Source organism: Pleurodeles waltl, chromosome 1_2, assembly GCF_031143425.1.
Source record: "Pleurodeles waltl isolate 20211129_DDA chromosome 1_2, aPleWal1.hap1.20221129, whole genome shotgun sequence".
NCBI lineage: Eukaryota > Metazoa > Chordata > Amphibia > Caudata > Salamandridae > Pleurodeles > Pleurodeles waltl.
This window is the reverse complement of record NC_090437.1, coordinates 294,097,257-294,115,577: the sequence shown is the minus strand read 5'-3', so window position 1 is coordinate 294,115,577 and position 18,321 is coordinate 294,097,257. Positions and strand designations below refer to the sequence as shown.

The window sequence follows — 18,321 nt, the reverse complement described above, 5'->3', positions numbered from 1 at the left end:
GTCAATGTATACGTTTTCACATTGACAGATGACAGGGCTGTCTCAGTGGAGTTGGGGTGAGGGGGATTACTTGAGACTCAGTCATTAACCCTCGTTGCTGGCTTCCTACCAGGTGGGGACAGCGCAAGGGCCCTGCTATCAGAGTTGCACACTGCCTGGAGAAAAGGGATAGCTAGACTACATTCACCAAGAGGAAAAACCTGCATTAAGTTATCAACCCAGATGCAGAGTGACTAAGGAGCTCTGCAAGGGACTTGGATCCTAACCCTGCTGAAGCAGCTGTACATGATTTTTGTAAGAAACCAAATTAGCTGTGGAAAAGTGTGCTAGAAGTATGCCTTGAAGGAGTAAGCCCTGTAGAAAACGAGACAACCGCTGTGCATGAAGGACAAAATTGAGTTCAACTAAGTATGGGGGTCAGGACCCTGGAAGGTGGTGCTGGTGGCTCAGCCCACCAGGAAGAAAATGAAGATGCCTATAAAAAGGAAGGTACTTGTTTAGAGCTGCATTCTAGAATCTAACTTATGTAGAGGCCCTGCTAGAAGTTACATGGTCCTAAGGGTTGCTAAGCATGAGTTACAGAGATGTTGTGGCCCTAATGGTGGAAAGTGGAGTCTAACCAGACTTCTGCTTACCATTTGCAGGAAAGCCCATTGTTGATAGTACTCTGTATAAATGCATTACGAGTACCTATAGGATGTTTTAGGTCACTTTAGGCTGAGGCCTTAGGTTAATATTTTGATTTGTGTTAAAGCCTGCGAGTAACAAATGTGAAGGCACTGTCCGAGGCAGCCGGCCTTTCTTATTGTGACTACTTTGCAAATATGTAGGCCTAACTACGTTGATCAATAAGAGGTAATGTTTTTGCAATAAGCCCAGTTAGAGATATTGTGGTTTTCCATTTTAGGGACTGCAGGCCACCCCAAAGCACTTTTCTGTGGACCCTTGAAATAATCTGCCTTCCCTTCCGGGAGAGCCAAGTGCTTCAAGGGAGGGAATGGATTTCAGTAAGAGTGATAATGGTACAGGGCCCGTGGGGCACCTAAGATGAAAAAAAACCTTAGGTAACAAAATTAAGGCCCTGTAACCTGTGGATGCCATTCGGCCACCCCTAACACCATCCTTATAACCCAATTGACTGTAAAACAGGTTTTAGGATAAAATATCGCAAACTACCTGTGGACATACTATACTCCGCAAATATTTACCTTCCCTTTTACCTACCATTGACTATATCACCATCTTGCAAAGGCCGCCTGTCCGGAATTCCATGGCAGATCACCTCGTTCACAGACGTGCAGCAGGACTTTGGAAAATTATAGTAGTTCAAGGGTGAAGGATAGCAATGTCTGGAAATACATGCCTAAACAAATGATATAATACACAATAAGAATTGAATAAAGATAAACAAAATTAATCTCACACTGTATGGTCAGTGTAAGGTGACTGACGTCATTGCATTGTACTCTATACAGAGACATTGTTAATTGTAGCAACACAACATATACATATATATATATTTATAAAAATACATGTCTTTCGCTTTACATATATTTGTATATCATAGTGCATAATTGTAAGGAAATGCCTCCTTGGCATGGTTAACCCCTGACTGTTTGCCTTTGTTGATGCCAAGTTATGATTTGAAAGTCTACTGAGGCCTGCTAATCAGGCCCCAGCACCAGTGTTCTTTCCCTAACCTGTACCTTTGTTTCCACAATTGGCACACCCTGGCATCCAGGTAAGTCCCCTGTTACTGATACCAAGGGCCCTGATGCCAGGGAAGGTCTCTAAGGGCTGCAGCATGTCTTATGCCACCCTGGGGACCCCTCACTCAGCACAGACACACTGCTTGCCAGCTTGTGTGTGCTAGTGGGGATAAAAAGCCTAAGTCGACATGGCACTCCCCTCAGGGTGCCATGCCAACCTCACAATGCCTATAGGTATAGATAAGTCACCCCTCTAGCAGGCCTTACAGCCCTAAGGCAGGGTGCACTATACCATAGGTGAATGCATAAGTGCATGAGCATTATGCCCCTATAGTGTCTAAGCAAAACCTTAGACATTGTAAGTGCAGGGTAGCCATACGAGTATATGGTCTGGGAGTCTGTCATGCACGAACTCCACAGCATCATAATGGCTACACCGAAAACTGTGAAGTTTGGTATCAAACTTCTCAGCACAATAAATGCACACTGATGCCAGTGTACATTTTATTGTAACATACACCCCAGAGGGCACCTTAGAGGTGCCCCCTGAAACCTTAACCGACTATCCGTGTAGGCTGACTAGTTTTAGCAGCCTGCCACACACCAGACATGTTGCTGGCCACATGGGGAGAGTGCCTTTGTCACTCTGTGGCTAGTAACAAAGCCTGTACTGGGTGGAGGTGCTGCTCACCTCCCCCTGCAGGAACTGTAACACCTGGCGGTGAGCCTCAAAGGCTCACCCCCTTTGTTACAGCACCCCAGCTAGTGGGGTTGCCCGACCCTCCGGCCACGGCCCCACTTTTGGCGGCAAGGCCAGAGGAGATAATGAGAAAAACAAGGAGGAGTCACTGGCCAGTCAGGACAGCTCCTAAGGTGTCCTGAGCTGAGGTGACTCTGATTTTTAGAAATCCTCCATCTTGCAGATGGACGATTCCCCCAATAGGATTAGGGATGTGCCCACCCTCCCCTCAGGGAGGAGGCACAAAGAGGGTGTAGCCACCCTCAGGGCTAGTAGCCATTGGCTACTAATCCCCCAGACCTAAACACACCCCTAAATTGAGTATTTAGGGGCTCCCAGAACACAGCAAGATAGATTCCTGCAACTTAAGACGAAGAAGGACTGCTGAGCTGAAAACCTGCAGAGAAGACGGAGACACCAACTGCTTTGGCCCCAGCTCTACCGGCCTGTCTCCCCACTTCTAAAGACACTGCTCCAGTGACGCGTTCCACAGGGTCCAGCGACCTCTGAAGCCTCAGAGGACTACCCTTCATCTAGAAGGACCAAGAACTCCCGAGGACAGCGGCTCTGTTCCACAAAGACTGCAACTTTGCAACAAAGAAGCAACTTTGAAACAACACACGTTTCCCGCCGGAAGCGTGAGACTTTGCACTCTGCACCCGACGCCACCGGCTCGACTTGTGGAGAACAAACACCACAGGGAGGACTCCCCAGCGACTACGAGACCGTGAGTAGCCAGAGTTGACCCCCCTGAGCCCCCACAGCGACCCCTGCAGAGGGAATCCCGAGGCCCCCCCTGACAGCGACTGCCTGCTTCAAAGACCCGACACCTGGTAAAGACACTGCACCCGCAGCCCCCAGGACCTGAAGGATCCAACCTCCAGTGCAAGAGCGACCCCCAGGTGGCCCTATCACTTGCCCAGGTGGTGGCTACCCCGAGGAGCCCCCCTTGCCTGCATCGCTGAAGAGACCCCTTTGGTCTCCCATTGAAACCTATTGCGAACCCGACGCCTGTTTGCACACTGCACCCGGCCGCTGAGGGTGTACTTTTTTGTGCTGACTTGTGTCCCCCCGGTGCCCTACAAAACCCCCCTGGTCTGCCCTCCGAAGACGCGGGTACTTACCTGCTGGCAGACTGGAACCGGGGCACCCCCTTCTCCATTGAAGCCTATGCGTTTTGGGCACCACTTTGACCTCTGCACCTGACTGGCCCTGAGCTGCTGGTGTGGTAACTTTGGGGTTGCCCTGAACCCCCAACGGTGGGCTACCTTGGACCCAACTTTGAACCCCGTAGGTGGTTTACTTACCTGCAAAACTAACAAACACTTACCTCCCCCAGAACTGTTGAAAATTGCACTGTCTAGTTTTAAAATAGCTATATGTCATTTGTGTGAAAACTGTATATGCTATTTTGCTAATTCAAAGTTCCTAAGTGAAGTACCTTTCATTTAAAGTATTGTTTGTAAATCTTGAACCTGTGGTTCTTAAAATAAACTAACAAAAGAGATTTTTCTATATAAAAACCAATTGGCCTGTGTAAGGAAATGCCTCCATGGCATGGTTGCCCCCTGACTTTTTGCCTTTGCTGATGCTATGTTTACAATTGAAAGTGTGCTGAGGCCTGCTAACCAGGCCCCAGCACCAGTGTTCTTTCCCTAACCTGTACTTTTGTATCCACAATTGGCAGACCCTGGCATCCAGATAAGTCCCTTGTAACTGGTACTTCTAGTACCAAGGGCCCTGATGCCAAGGAAGGTCTCTAAGGGCTGCAGCATGTCTTATGCCACCCTGGAGACCTCTCACTCAGCACAGACACACTGCTTGCCAGCTTGTGTGTGCTAGTGAGGACAAAACGAGTAAGTCGACATGGCACTCCCCTCAGGGTGCCATGCCAGCCTCTCACTGCCTATGCAGTATAGGTAAGACACCCCTCTAGCAGGCCTTACAGCCCTAAGGCAGGGTGCACTATACCATAGGTGAGGGTACCAGTGCATGAGCATGGTACCCCTACAGTGTCGAAACAAAACCTTGGACATTGTAAGTGCAGGGTAGCCATAAGAGTATATGGTCTGGGAGTCTGTCAAACACGAACTCCACAGCACCATAATGGCTACACTGAAAACTGGGAAGTTTGGTATCAAACTTCTCAGCACAATAAATGCACACTGATGCCAGTGTACATTTTATTGTAAAATACACCACAGAGGGCACCTTAGAGGTGCCCCCTGAAACTTAACCGACTGTCTGTGTAGGCTGACTAGTTCCAGCAGCCTGCCACACCAGAGACATGTTGCTGGCCCCATGGGGAGAGTGCCTTTGTCACTCTGAGGCCAGTAACAAAGCCTGCACTGGGTGGAGATGCTAACACCTCCCCCAGGCAGGAGCTGTGACACCTGGCGGTGAGCCTCAAAGGCTCACCCCTTTGTCACAGCCCAGCAGGGCACTCCAGCTTAGTGGAGTTGCCCGCCCCCTCCGGCCACGGCCCCCACTTTTGGCGGCAAGGCTGGAGGGAACAAAGAAAGCAACAAGGAGGAGTCACTGGCCAGTCAGGACAGCCCCTAAGGTGTCCTGCGCTGAAGTGACTCTAACTTTTAGAAATCCTCCATCTTGCAGATGGAGGATTCCCCCAATAGGGTTAGGATTGTGACCCCCTCCCCTTGGGAGGAGGCACAAAGAGGGTGTACCCACCCTCAGGGCTAGTAGCCATTGGCTACTAACCCCCCAGACCTAAACACGCCCTTAAATTTAGTATTTAAGGGCTACCCTGAACCCTAGAAAATTAGATTCCTGCAACTACAAGAAGAAGGACTGCCTAGCTGAAAACCCCTGCAGAGGAAGACCAGAAGACGACAACTGCCTTGGCTCCAGAAACTCACCGGCCTGTCTCCTGCCTTCCAAAGATCCTGCTCCAGTGACGCCTTCCAAAGGGACCAGCGACCTCGACATCCTCTGAGGACTGCCCCTGCTTCGAAAAGACAAGAAACTCCCGAGGACAGCGGACCTGCTCCAAGAAAGGCTGCAACTTTGTTTCCAGCAGCCTTGAAAGAACCCTGCAAGCTCCCCGCAAGAAGCGTGAGACTTGCAACACTGCACCCGGCGACCCCGACTCGGCTGGTGGAGATCCAACACCTCAGGAGGGACCCCAGGACTACTCTGATACTGTGAGTACCAAAACCTGTCCCCCCTGAGCCCCCACAGCGCCGCCTGCAGAGGGAATCCCGAGGCTTCCCCTGACCGCGACTCTTTGAATCCTAAGTCCCGACGCCTGGGAGAGACCCTGCACCCGCAGCCCCCAGGACCTGAAGGACCGGACTTTCACTGGAGAAGTGACCCCCAGGAGTCCCTCTCCCTTGCCCAAGTGGAGGTTTCCCCGAGGAACCCCCCCCTTGCCTGCCTGCAGCGCTGAAGAGATCCCGAGATCTCTCATAGACTAACATTGCGAACCCGACGCTTGTTCCTACACTGCACCCGGCCGCCCCCGCGCTGCTGAGGGTGAAATTTCTGTGTGGGCTTGTGTCCCCCCCGGTGCCCTACAAAACCCCCCTGGTCTGCCCTCCGAAGACGTGGGTACTTACCTGCAAGCAGACCGGAACCGGGGCACCCCCTTCTCTCCATTCTAGCCTATGTGTTTTGGGCACCACTTTGAACTCTGCACCTGACCGGCCCTGAGCTGCTGGTGTGGTAACTTTGGGGTTGCTCTGAACCCCCAACGGTGGGCTACCTTGGACCAAGAACTGAACCCTGTAAGTGTCTTACTTACCTGGTAAAACTAACAAAAACTTACCTCCCCTAGGAACTGTGAAAATTGCACTAAGTGTCCACTTTTAAAACAGCTATTTGTCAATAACTTGAAAAGTATACATGCAATTTTTATGATTTAAAGTTCCTAAAGTACTTACCTGCAGTACCTTTCGAATGAGATATTACATGTAGAATTTGAACCTGTGGTTCTTAAAATAAACTAAGAAAATATATTTTTCTATACAAAAACCTATTGGCTGGATTTGTCTCTGAGTGTGTGTACCTCATTTATTGTCTATGTGTATGTACAACAAATGCTTAACACTACTCCTTGGATAAGCCTACTGCTCGACCACACTACCACAAAATAGAGCATTAGTATTATCTATTTTTACCACTATTTTACCTCTAAGGGGAACCCTTGGACTCTGTGCATGCTATTCCTTACTTTGAAATAGCACATACAGAGCCAACTTCCTACAGCCTGGAATTGTCTTTGAGTGTGTGTTCCTCATTTATTGCCTGTGTGTACAACAATTGCTTAACACTACCCTCTGATAAGCCTACTGCTCGACCACCCTACCACAAAATAGTGGCAAAAAGAGATAATTCTAATGCTCTATCTTACCTCTAAGGGGAACTCTTGGACTCTGTGCATGCTATTTCTCACTTTGAATTAGTACATACAGAGCCAACTTCCTACAATAATTAAAACATCTTATTTACATAATACATAAGTGGGTGAGTGTGTATATGGCTTTATGCTTCAATGTCATAGTATGTAAATCTGTTAAAAGTAGTACCCATTACAGTATTAAAATATATTTAGATAAAAAATGACATACTTGTGTATATACACACACATATATACACACACACATATATATATATATATATATATATATATATATATATATATATATATATATATATATATATATATGGAAAATGTCACTTACCCAGTGTACATCTGTTCGTGGCATGAGACGCAGCAGATTCACATGCTTTGCACATCCCGCCATCTAGTGTTGGGCTCGGAGTGTTACAAGTTGTTTTTCTTCGAAGAAGTCTTTCGAGTCACGAGATCGAGGGACTCCTCCCCTTTCAGCTCCATTGCGCATGGGCGTCGACTCCATCTTAGACTGTTTTCCCCGCAGAGGGTGAGGTAGGAGTTGTGTATTATAGTAATAGTGCCCATGCAATGGAGTAAACATGTATGTACCTAATGTAGTTTAAAGTGATATATTTACAAATTTACAAATGTTCAAGATCAACTTCGAAACGGCTACAGGCTCCCGGGGAGGCAGGTGGGCGCATGTGAATCTGCAGCATCTCATGCCACGAACAGATGTACACTGGGTAAGTGACATTTTCCGTTCGATGGCATGTGTAGCTGCAGATACACATGCTTTGCATAGACTAGTAAGCAGTTATTTCCCCAAAAGTGGTGGTTCAGCCTGTAGGAGTTGAAGTTGTTCGAAAAAGTTCGTAGTACTGCTTGTCCTACTGTAGCTTGCTGTGCTGTTAACACATCCACGCAGTAGTGCTTGGTAAACGTATGAGGCGTAGACCATGTGGCTGCCTTACATATTTCAGTCATTGGAATGTTTCCTAGAAAGGCCATGGTAGCACCTTTCTTTCTAGTTGAGTGGGCCCTAGGTGTAATAGGCAGTTCTCTTTTTGCTTTGAGATAACAGGTTTGAATGCATTTAACTATCCATCTAGCAATGCCTTGTTTGGAAACTGGATTTCCTGTATGAGGTTTTTGGAAAGCAACAAATAATTGTTTTGTTTTCCAAATTTGTTTTGTTCTGTCAATGTAGTACATTAACGCTCTTTTGATGTCTAATGTATGTAGTGCTCTCTCAGCTACAGAATCTGGCTGTAGGAAGAACACTGGTAGTTCTACTGTTTGATTCAAGTGGAACGGTGATATGACTTTTGGTAAAAATTTTGGATTTGTCCGTAGAACTACTTTATGCTTGTGTATTTGAATAAATGGTTCTTGTATGGTAAATGCTTGGATTTCACTAACTCTTCTTAGAGATGTGATGGCAATTAGAAACGCAACTTTCCATGTTAAATATTGCATTTCACATGAGTGCATGGGCTCAAAAGGTGGTCACATGAGTCGTGTTAAGACAATGTTGAGGTTCCATGAAGGAACTGGTGGTGTTCTTGGTGGTATAATTCTTTTTAGACCTTCCATAAAGGCTTTTATGACTGGTATCCTAAACAGTGAATTTGAGTGGGTAATTTGCAGGTAAGCTGAAATTGCGGTAAGATGTATTTTAATGGATGAAAAAGCTAGTTTTGACTTTTGCAAATGTAGCAAGTAGCTTACGATGTCTTTAGCAGATGCGTGTAAGGGTTGTATCTGATTATTATGGCAATAATAAACAAACCTTTTCCACTTATTTGCATAGCAATATCTAGTGGTTGGTTTTCTAGCTTGTTTTATGACTTCCATACATTCCTGTGTAAGGTCTAAGTTTCTTAACTCTAAGACTTCAGGAGCCAAATTGCTAGATTCAGCGATGCTGGATTGGGGTGTCTGATCTGTTGATTGTGTTGAGTTAACAGATCTGGTCTGTTTGGTAGTTTGATATGAGGCACTACTGAGAGGTCTAGTAGTGTTGTGTACCAAGGGTGTCTTGCCCAAGTTGGTGCTATTAGTATGAGTTTGAGTTTGTTTTGACTCAACTTGTTTACTAGATATGGAAGGAGTGGGAGAGGGGGAAGTTGCGGCATTTTGAGTTTTCTTTTGTTGCAAACAGGTCTATTTGTGGTGTTCCCCAATTTTGGAAGTAAGTGTGTAGTACTTGGGGGTGAATCTCCCATTCATGGATTTGTTGGTGATCCCGAGAGAGATTGTCTGCTAATTGATTCTGAATCCCTGGAATGAACTGTGCCATTAGGCGAATGTGGTTGTGTATCGCCCAATGCCATATTTTCTGTGTCAGGAGACACAACTGTGTTGAGTGTGTTCCTCCCTGTTTGTTTAGGTAATACATTGTTGTCATGTTGTCTGTTTTGACAAGAATGTGTTTGTGGCTTATTATTGGTTGAAATGCTTTTAACGCTAGAAGTACTGCCAATAGTTCTAAGTTATTTATGTGAAGCTGTTTTTGCCGAGAGTCCCATTGTCCCTGAATGCTGTGTTGATTGAGGTGTGCTCCCCACCCTATCATGGAGGCATCTGTAGTTATTACGTATGGAGGCACTGGGTCTTGAAAAGGCCACCCTTGGTTTAAATTTATATTGTTCCACCATTGAAGCGAGGTGTATGTTTGGCGGTATATCAACACTAGATCTAGAAGTTGACCCTGTGCTTGTGACCATTGTGATGCTAGGCACTGTTGTAAGGGCCGCATGTGCAATCTTGCGTTTGGGAGAATGGCTATGCATGAGGACATCATGCCTAGGAGTTTCATTACTATTTTGACTTGTAGTCTAATAATCAAATTCAACCCTTACACGCATCTGCCAAAGACATCGTAAGATACTTACTACATTTGCAAAAGTCAAAGCTAGCTTTTTCTTCCATTAAGATACATCTTACCGCAATTTCAGCTTACCTGCAAATTACCCACTCAACTTCACTATTTAGGATACAGTCATAAAAGCATTTATGGAAGGCCTAAAAAGAATTATACCACCAAGAACACCACCAGTTCCTTCATGGAACCTCAACATTGTCTTAACACGACTCATGGGGCCACCTTTTGAACCCATGCACTCTTGTGAAATGCAATACTTAACATGGAAGGTTGCATTTCTAATTGCTATCACATCTCTAAGAAGAGTAAGTATATACCATACAAGAACCATTTATTCAGATACACAAGCATAAAGTAGTCTTACGAACAAATCCAAAATTCTTACTAAAAGTCATATCACCGTTCTACTTGAATCAAACAGTAGAACTACCAGTGTTCTTTCCACAGCCAGATTCTGTAGCTGAAAGAGCACTACATACATTAGACATCAAGAGAGCGTTAATGTACTACATTGACAGAACAAAACTAATTCGAAAAACAAAACAATTATTTATTGCTTTCCAAAAACCTCATACAGGAAATCCAATTTCTAAACAAGGCATTGCTAGATGGATAGTTAAATGCATTCAAACCTGTTATCTTAAAGCAAAAAGAGAACTGCCTATTACACCAAAGGCACACTCGACTAGAAAGAAAGGTGCTACCATGGCCTTTCTAGGAAATATTCCAATGACCGAAATATGTAAGGCAGCTACATGGTCTACGCCTCATACATTTACCAAACACTACTGTGTAGATGTGTTAGCAACGCAACAAGCCACAATAGGACATGCTGTATTAAGAACATTATTTCAGACAACTTCAACTCCTACAGGCTGAACCACTGCTTTTTGTGGAGATTACTGCTTGGTAGTCTATGCTCAGCATGTGTAGCTGCAGCTACACATGCCACATTTTGTAAAAACTCTTGGCGCAGTTGTTATTCCGAATGGCAACACCTTGAATTGGTAATGTACCCCTTGGAATACAAACCTTAAGTACTTTCTGTGTGAAGGCTGTATCGGTATATGGAAATATGCATCCTTTAGGTCTAGTGTTGTCATGTAGTCTTGTTGTTTGAGCAGTGGGATTACGTCCTGTAATGTCACCATGTGAAAGTAATCTGATTTGATGTAGGTATTTAATGTACTGAGATCTAATATAGGTCTTAGAGTCTTGTCCTTTTTGGGTATGAGAAAGTACAGAGAGTAAACTCCTGTTCCTTTCTGTTGAATTGGTACTAATTCTATTGCTCCTTTTTGTACCAACGCTTGGACCTCTAATCCTAGAAGATCCATGTGTTCTTTTGACATCTTGTGTGTTTTCGGTGGGACGTTTGGAGGGAATTTGAGAAATTCAATGCAATAACCATGCTGGATAATTGCTAGGACCCAAGTGTCTGTTGTTATTTCCTCCCAATGTTTGTAAAACTTGGTTAGTCTCCCCCCCACAGGTGTTATGTTTTGGGGGATTTGTGACGTGGAAGTCACAGCTTGTTTTGAGGAGTTTTGGGACTTTGGAACTTCCCTCTATTCTTTTGGAATTGACCCCCTCTATATTGTCCCCGAAAACTTCCCCGCTGATACTGGCTCTGGTAAGTGGGTCTTGTTTGTGAGGTTGTGGGTTCTGTGCTTTGTCCTCGAAATCCCCCCCCGAAACGGTCTTTCGAAATGTGCCTCTGCTCTGTGGGGAGTAGAGAGCGCCCATGGCTTTGGCCGTATCTGTGTCTAAGTTTTTCGATGGCAGTGTCCACCTCCGGCCCAAACGACTGTTGTCCGTTGAATGGCATATTCAGCACGGCTTGTTGTATTTCCGGCTTGAATCCTGATGTACGCAGCCATGCATGTCTCCTTATTGTCAATGCTGTGTTTACAGTTCTAGCAGCTGTGTCTGCAGCGTCTATTGCGGACCGTATCTGATTGTTTGAGATACTCTGTCCTTCTTCCACTACTTGCTGTGCTCTCTTTTGGAACTCCTTGGGCAAATGTTCTATAAAGTGTTGCATTTCGTCCCAATGAGCCCTATCGTATCTGGCCAACAAAGCCTGTGAGTTTGCAATACGCCACTGGTTTGCTGCCTGTGCCGCCACTCTTTTTCCTGCTGCATCGAATTTACGACTCTCTTTATCTGGAGGTGGTGCATCTCCTGAAGTGTGTGAGTTCGCCCTCTTGCGAGCTGCCCCTACTACTACTGAGTCCGGTGTTAGCTGTTGTGCGATGTACACGGGGTCTGTTGGTGGCGGTTTATATTTTTTCTCCACTCTTGGAGTAATGGCCCTTCCTTTTACAGGCTCCTCAAACACTTGTTTGGAGTGCTTTAGCATGCCAGGTAGCATGGGGAGACTCTGATACTGGCTGTGTGTGGACGACAGCGTATTAAATAGAAAGTCGTCTTAAATTGGCTCTGAATGCAGGTTGACATTATGAAACGCCGCTGCCCTTGACACCACCTGTGCGTAGGCTGTACTATCTTCTGGTGGTGACGGTCTAGCTGGATAACAGTCAGGACTATTATCTGACACTGGCGCATCATAAATATCCCACGCGTCTGGATCGTCTTGACTCATCCCTGTATGAGTCGGGGATTGCATCATTGGTGGTGTGGCTACCGGCGATGGTTGCGGAGAGCGTGGTGGAGACGGTGGCGGGCTTACTTGTTTAGCCACCTTAGCCTGTGGCTGCTTGTCCTTCTCCTGGAAGGCAATTTTGCGTTTCATTCTAATAGGAGGGAGAGTGCTGATCTTCCCTGTTTCTTTTTGAATGTGGAGTCTTCTTTGGGTGTAGTCTGGCTCCATTGTCTCCAGTTCCTGTCCAAATCTATGTGTTTTCATTTGTGAGGACAGTCCTTGTTCCTCTGTGTAGGCTACTTTTTTCGGTTCCGACGCAACCTTTTTTATTTTCGGCGTCGTGGTCTCTCTGTGCCGACCCATTTCGGTGCCGTTGTGTCGGTGCCGAACTTGCTCGGAGCCGCTGTCTCGGGCCCGAGATTGCTGTGTGGCGGTATCTCGACCGGAGTCGGATGACTTCGACACCAGCGTGCCCTTTTTCGGTGCCGATGATCGGTCACCTATTTTTCGGGTTAAGCCATGGCCTGTTGGCGGTGGCGTCTCCTGGGCTTTTGTGGTCTTCTCGTGAGTTTTATGTTTCGACGTCTTACTCACGGTTTTTGGCGTTTCTTCTGGATCAAGCTCGTCCGAGTCCGACTCCTGGATGGAGAAGGTTTCTTCTTCCTCCTCGAAACGCCCTTGTCCTGTCGGCGCCAACGCCATCTGCAGTCTTCTCGCTCTTCGGTCTCTTAATGTTTTTCTGGACCAAAACGCTCGACAGGCTTCATAAGTATCCTCCTTGTGCTCTGGAGGCAAACACAAGTTACAGACCAGATGCTGATCTGTATACGGATACTTGTTGTGGCATTTTGGGCAGAAGCGGAATGGGGTCCGTTCCATCAGCCTTGAAGAGACACGTGGCCGGGCCGACCAGGCCCCGACAGGGGATGGAAAAAACCCCAAAGGGCCACCGGAGCTCTTCAAAAGTCAGTGTCGATCTGTTATAACTAACCCGATACCGAACGCAAACAATACAGACGATTTTTCCGAGATTCTAACTAACTTTTCGACCCGAAACCCAGAGCGAAAAGGAACACGTCCGAACCCGATGGCGGAAAAAAAACAATCTAAGATGGAGTCGACGCCCATGCGCAATGGAGCCGAAATGGGAGGAGTCCCTCGATCTCGTGACTCGAAAGACTTCTTCGAAAAAAAACAACTTGTAACACTCCGAGCCCAACACTAGATGGCGGGATGTGCACAGCATGTGTATCTGCAGCTACACATGCCATCAAACATATTTACTGAAAAAACAAGGTTAAGGTGACGTTATTGTTAGATGTTGAAGAGAGAATGGAACTAACCCAAAAACCTCTGAAATGCAGCGGTTATATAGTTTAATCAACTAGCGATAATTTGTGACCTAGTCATGCACTGCTTAATACCCCACATATGACATCACACAAAAGTACCGAAACCGTGCGTGCACTCATTTTGAACCCTTCATTGCCTCTTTTTTCCCTTTAAGTTTTGTGCTTTGAGGGCCTTGAATGAGCTTATTAATCAACAAAGCCATTTAACATGCCATAAGTGATGTAATATGTGAGGTCAAGCAGTGCATGATGGGATTGCAATTTATCTCATCAACCTGTGGCCGGAAAAGGTGCTATCCGTTTAACGGGAGGCTGAGAAAATGCTGCTGCACCTCTAGTTTAAACCTGGGGATAGAGACCCTGGTGTGGCACCCAAAGATGACACTGACATTGGCATCATCCCTGGGGACCTGCTGAAGATGACCTTGCCCTCAATCACTATCGCCTCCCCACTTCTTAAACTGCTTGTTTGGGAGGTGTTTAAGGAGCTCTCATCTCTTCTCATTGTTCCCTGTCATACCTAAATAGGAGAGAGAACAAACTGGCACTGAGTAGCTACTTCCAAGGTCACTCTCCTGCCTGCTGCATCTACCCTTTTGCTCTAGTCTGTAGAAGGATCATTGCCAGTGGGTTGGACAGGGACACACGCAGTGTGGACTGCCAGGAAATCTGGGTGAACCGGTCCACTAATGTATGTAAGGTCACTAGGTCAGTGGGCGAGGGCATGAACATTTTTTCAAACCTAGGGGTGATTACCCTGGTTTTAACATATTCCTTGAAGTTGTCAGGGTTGAATTTAGCATGCCCTAGACAATGAGGGTAAATTGCGTTCTCATGAAAAAGCTTCCCTCATAAATTATCCTCCTGAATGAAAAGCATTTAGTATGCCACCACCCAGTTATGACCTCATGGTATTGTGCTTAGACTTTTTCACTGGGATCCTGCTGATCCGGACTCCAGTGATTGTTCTCGCTCCTCCAAATGTGTGTGTTTTTGGTACTTCATACACCCCACAATAGCCATACTGGTGTACCCCTGTAAGTTCCTGGTAGATGGTACTTGGGTACCAGGGCATTGGTACACCAGGGGTCTTCCATGGGCTACAGCATGTATAATGCCATCCATGGGAGCCCATGCAAACTGTGCCTGCAGGGCTGCCATTAGCAGCCTGCGTGAAATAGTGCATGCACCCTTTCACTGCTGGTCACCACACCAGATCACTAAGTCATCCCTATGGTAGGAACTTAAAGGGCAGGGTGCAGGTCCCCTAGTGTCTGGGCACCCCTGCATGAGCAGTGGTGCACCTGCGAACTCCAGTTACAATTCCCTGGGCTTCGTAAGTGTGGGGAAGCCGTTTTATCTATGTACTTGCCGCTGATCGCTACGCGTTGGCCAAGCTACATAATGGTAACTCCAAACCTGTGCATGTTTGGAATAAAAAAAAAATTCTGAATCATACGCCAATACGGATTCCAGTATTGGTTCCATTAGTCCATGCACTCTCGGTGATCCTTAGAAGATCCAACTGTTCTGATCCTACCAGCTTTTCAGGGACTGCGAGCAGCCGCACTGCTGCAGCCCCCATACACGATTCTGCCCTCCTGCTGCTTGACCAGCTCGAGAACGGGACAGCAAAAATAAAAAAAGGATTTCCTGTTGGAGAGGGGTGCAACCTCCTCTCCTTTAAAAATAGATGTTACTGGGTTGGAGAGGGGTAGCCTCCCTGCGCCAGCAGAGTGCTTTGAAGGGCACATTTGGTGCCCTCCTTGCATAATCCGGTTTGCACCAGTCCAGAAACCACTGGTCCCGCTCTGGCGTGAAACACAAATGAAAGGAGTGACCGCTCCCCTGTCCATCTCCACCCCTGGGGTGGTGCCAACAGCTCCTCCAGGTGGGCACTTGGTTCTGCCATCTAGGAAACAAGATGTGCAGAGGCCTCTGGGAGCATCTGATTAGGCAGGCCAGGTAGCTGAGGTCAGTGACCTCTACTGATAGGTGGTCACCCCAGAGAGTGACCAAACCCGTTTTAATGGGCTATTTCGGGACTCCCTTGAGTCGTGCAAGATACTGTAAGGAACTCCCTGCAACACATCTGCTCCTGGCCTCTGGAACTGCTGTTGGGCTACACAGGAACCAGACAAGACTGCACCGCCTGAGAAGACTTCTCTTTCCAACATTGTTACATTGTTTCCATGGCTCCGGTCAGCATTCTGCAACATCTCCAAGGCTGTGCATCGTCTAGGGTCGGAAAGGGTTTGACTGCACCTGGAAGCAAGAAGGAATCTCCCTTGGAGTGAAGGAGTCTCTCCCCTGCATGTGTAGGCACCTAAGGCAACAACGTCCAGTTGATGGGATCTTCTGCCCATGGTATCAGCGAAGATTCTCCAACACAAGAGGTGGTTCTGAGGGATCCCCTGGGTCCTCTCTGCTTGCTGTCCAACATGGGACACTGAACACCTGCCATTGGGACAGAACCCCTGTGCCCTGCAGCTGTTGCACCAACCAAGGCTTGTTGACTCCTACTCAGAGGGATCTTCAGGCTCCAAGTAACCTGGACCCCAGCACTCTACCTCTGCAAGGACAGTCTTTGCAGCTCCAGCGACGTGGGACTCCTCTTCAGGTGTGCTGACTGGGCTTCACTGTGATTAACTGTGCCTGTTGCCAGTGAGTTGCTTGTGGGGGCTCAAACTTCTGGCTTCCCTGCATCCTGAGGGGCAGCCCAGGCTCCCCTCGAACGTTCGAGTCCCCAGGACCTTGTTGGTCCTCCACAGCTCTGCAAATCCTCCAACAGCTCCTCTTGCATTTGCCTGTGCTTGTTGGTGGTCCTCCTGAGCACTGACCCTCCTGCAATCTGGCGACCGGCGAGTGACAGCTCATAGGTGACTTCAGGGACTCCTCTGCAGTTTCTGGACCCTGTAAGCTGGGCTTCATCCATCATCGACAACCCAAATCTTCAGCTGCAGAAGGGTGGGCATTGCCTCCTGCCCCAACTTGACACACCTGTGCAGACTGGACTCTGCCCCCTTCTTTTGCAGGTCCTCTTCGCCTGGGATCTGCCCTTGGGATCCACCAGCCTGGTTCTGTTCCTGCATTTCTCCAACCATGATGTACCCATGTTAGCCTATTGGAAGACCGGGTAACTTATCTCTCTGCAGCCAACCACTGGGGATCTTCTAGGTACTTACCTTCCCAGTCTTCCCCAGCCCTTAGCTAACTACTTCTACACTCTGGTGGGGGACACCCTTTCAAATCCCATTTGTTTTAGTATATGGCTTGCACCCTCTCCCCCCCCCCCTTTTAGGGCCCTTGCTAATGTATGCTTTTCCTGAGTACTTGCTAGTGTATATTCTGTGTTCATACCTCCAGAGGGAGGTATACCAATAGTCTAGTTTTGTGTGCCTAAAATAAAGTACCGTTATTTTTGCAACACTGTGTGGTTCCTTTCATGTGTGATAAGTTAGTGTGTGACTACTGTGGTACTGCAAGTGCTTCACATGCCTTCTAGATAAGTGTTGGCTGCTCATCACAGGTACCCTAGAGAGCCCTGGCTGTCTAGACAATACCACTAATTAGGATTGCCTAGACCCAGTATAAGAGGTAACACTATAGGTGTCCACCACACACTGGGCCAGCTTCCTACAGGTTCAAAATAATCATAGGAGCTTCCTAGTGGTAAGCTAAGAAGGGGACCCCTCAGATAACTCTGGCAGAGGCAGCAGTGGAGGGGTGCAAGGCCAAAGTAATGGCAGAGAAGGTGGAGTGACTGAGAGGAGAGATCTAGTGGTTGTAGCTCTATCTTTTGGGTGGAAGTTCTACGGAAGGAGGTGTTAAACTAGCGTCTACCTTAAAAGCAAGTCTCCTCTTGAACCAGGTCAATGTCCTCTCTCCGGTTGTCTGACTCATTAAACAAGATGGACTCAAGGCTGGGAGTAGGTTGGGCCAGTGTGCGCACCAAATGCTGGCATTAGGGCGTCAAAGATTGTGTATGTCAAAACAGAATAAAACCGAGCTCAAAGGAGCACAAGGCAGTACCAGTAGAGAGAAACATCAACTAACAAGGCCCTGCGCCCAACCTCATGCCACGCACAGCCAAAGGCCTGCACAGAGGGTAGTTGGACAAATACAAGGGTTGGGAGAAGGGTCTGGCCACAGACCAAGCCCTGTTACCAACCACACACAGTGCAAGGCCAAAGGCTGTGTACAGCAGGTCAGGTAGATGCCAGATGGGGTTGAGAGCAGGACCAGAAGCCACGCCCTGTACCTAATCCATGCCACTCACTGCAATGGACATCTTACTTTTTATTGAAACAAACCATAGAAGTTCACTGAAAAAAAACAAAGGTTAAAGGGACATTACAGTTAAGTAAAAATGTCAGCTACAACATACCATTTCAAACAAAACCACTAAAATTCACTAGTTATAACTATCTTACATACAATAAATATATATAAATAAAAGCAAAGAGGCCTAATGCCACCTGAACCCTGAGGTGGTATTATACAACCATATTACTTGTTGCTCTTTGCATATCTTTTATATCACATGGTTTAATAAAAAATGTTAGCAATCTTTAGAAAGATTAAGAGCATTGGAGCATCATACATTTAGTATTCTTTGCCTGAGACTGCGGACATGTCTCTCAATGTTTTGAGATGTGTAGGTTTTTGTTGGGGA

At 46.9% G+C, this 18,321-nt stretch overlaps 1 protein-coding gene across 1 annotated transcript in view; it reads right to left on the bottom strand.

The window, feature by feature from the left end:
* The window catches only part of METAP1 (methionyl aminopeptidase 1), a 336,590-nt gene that overhangs the window by 131,197 nt on the left and 187,072 nt on the right, over positions 1-18,321 (bottom strand). Inside the window, exon 7 of the mRNA XM_069238322.1 lies at positions 1,225-1,363. Coding sequence (XP_069094423.1) covers positions 1,225-1,363 — 139 coding nt within the window. The remainder of the gene's footprint in view (positions 1-1,224; positions 1,364-18,321) is intronic.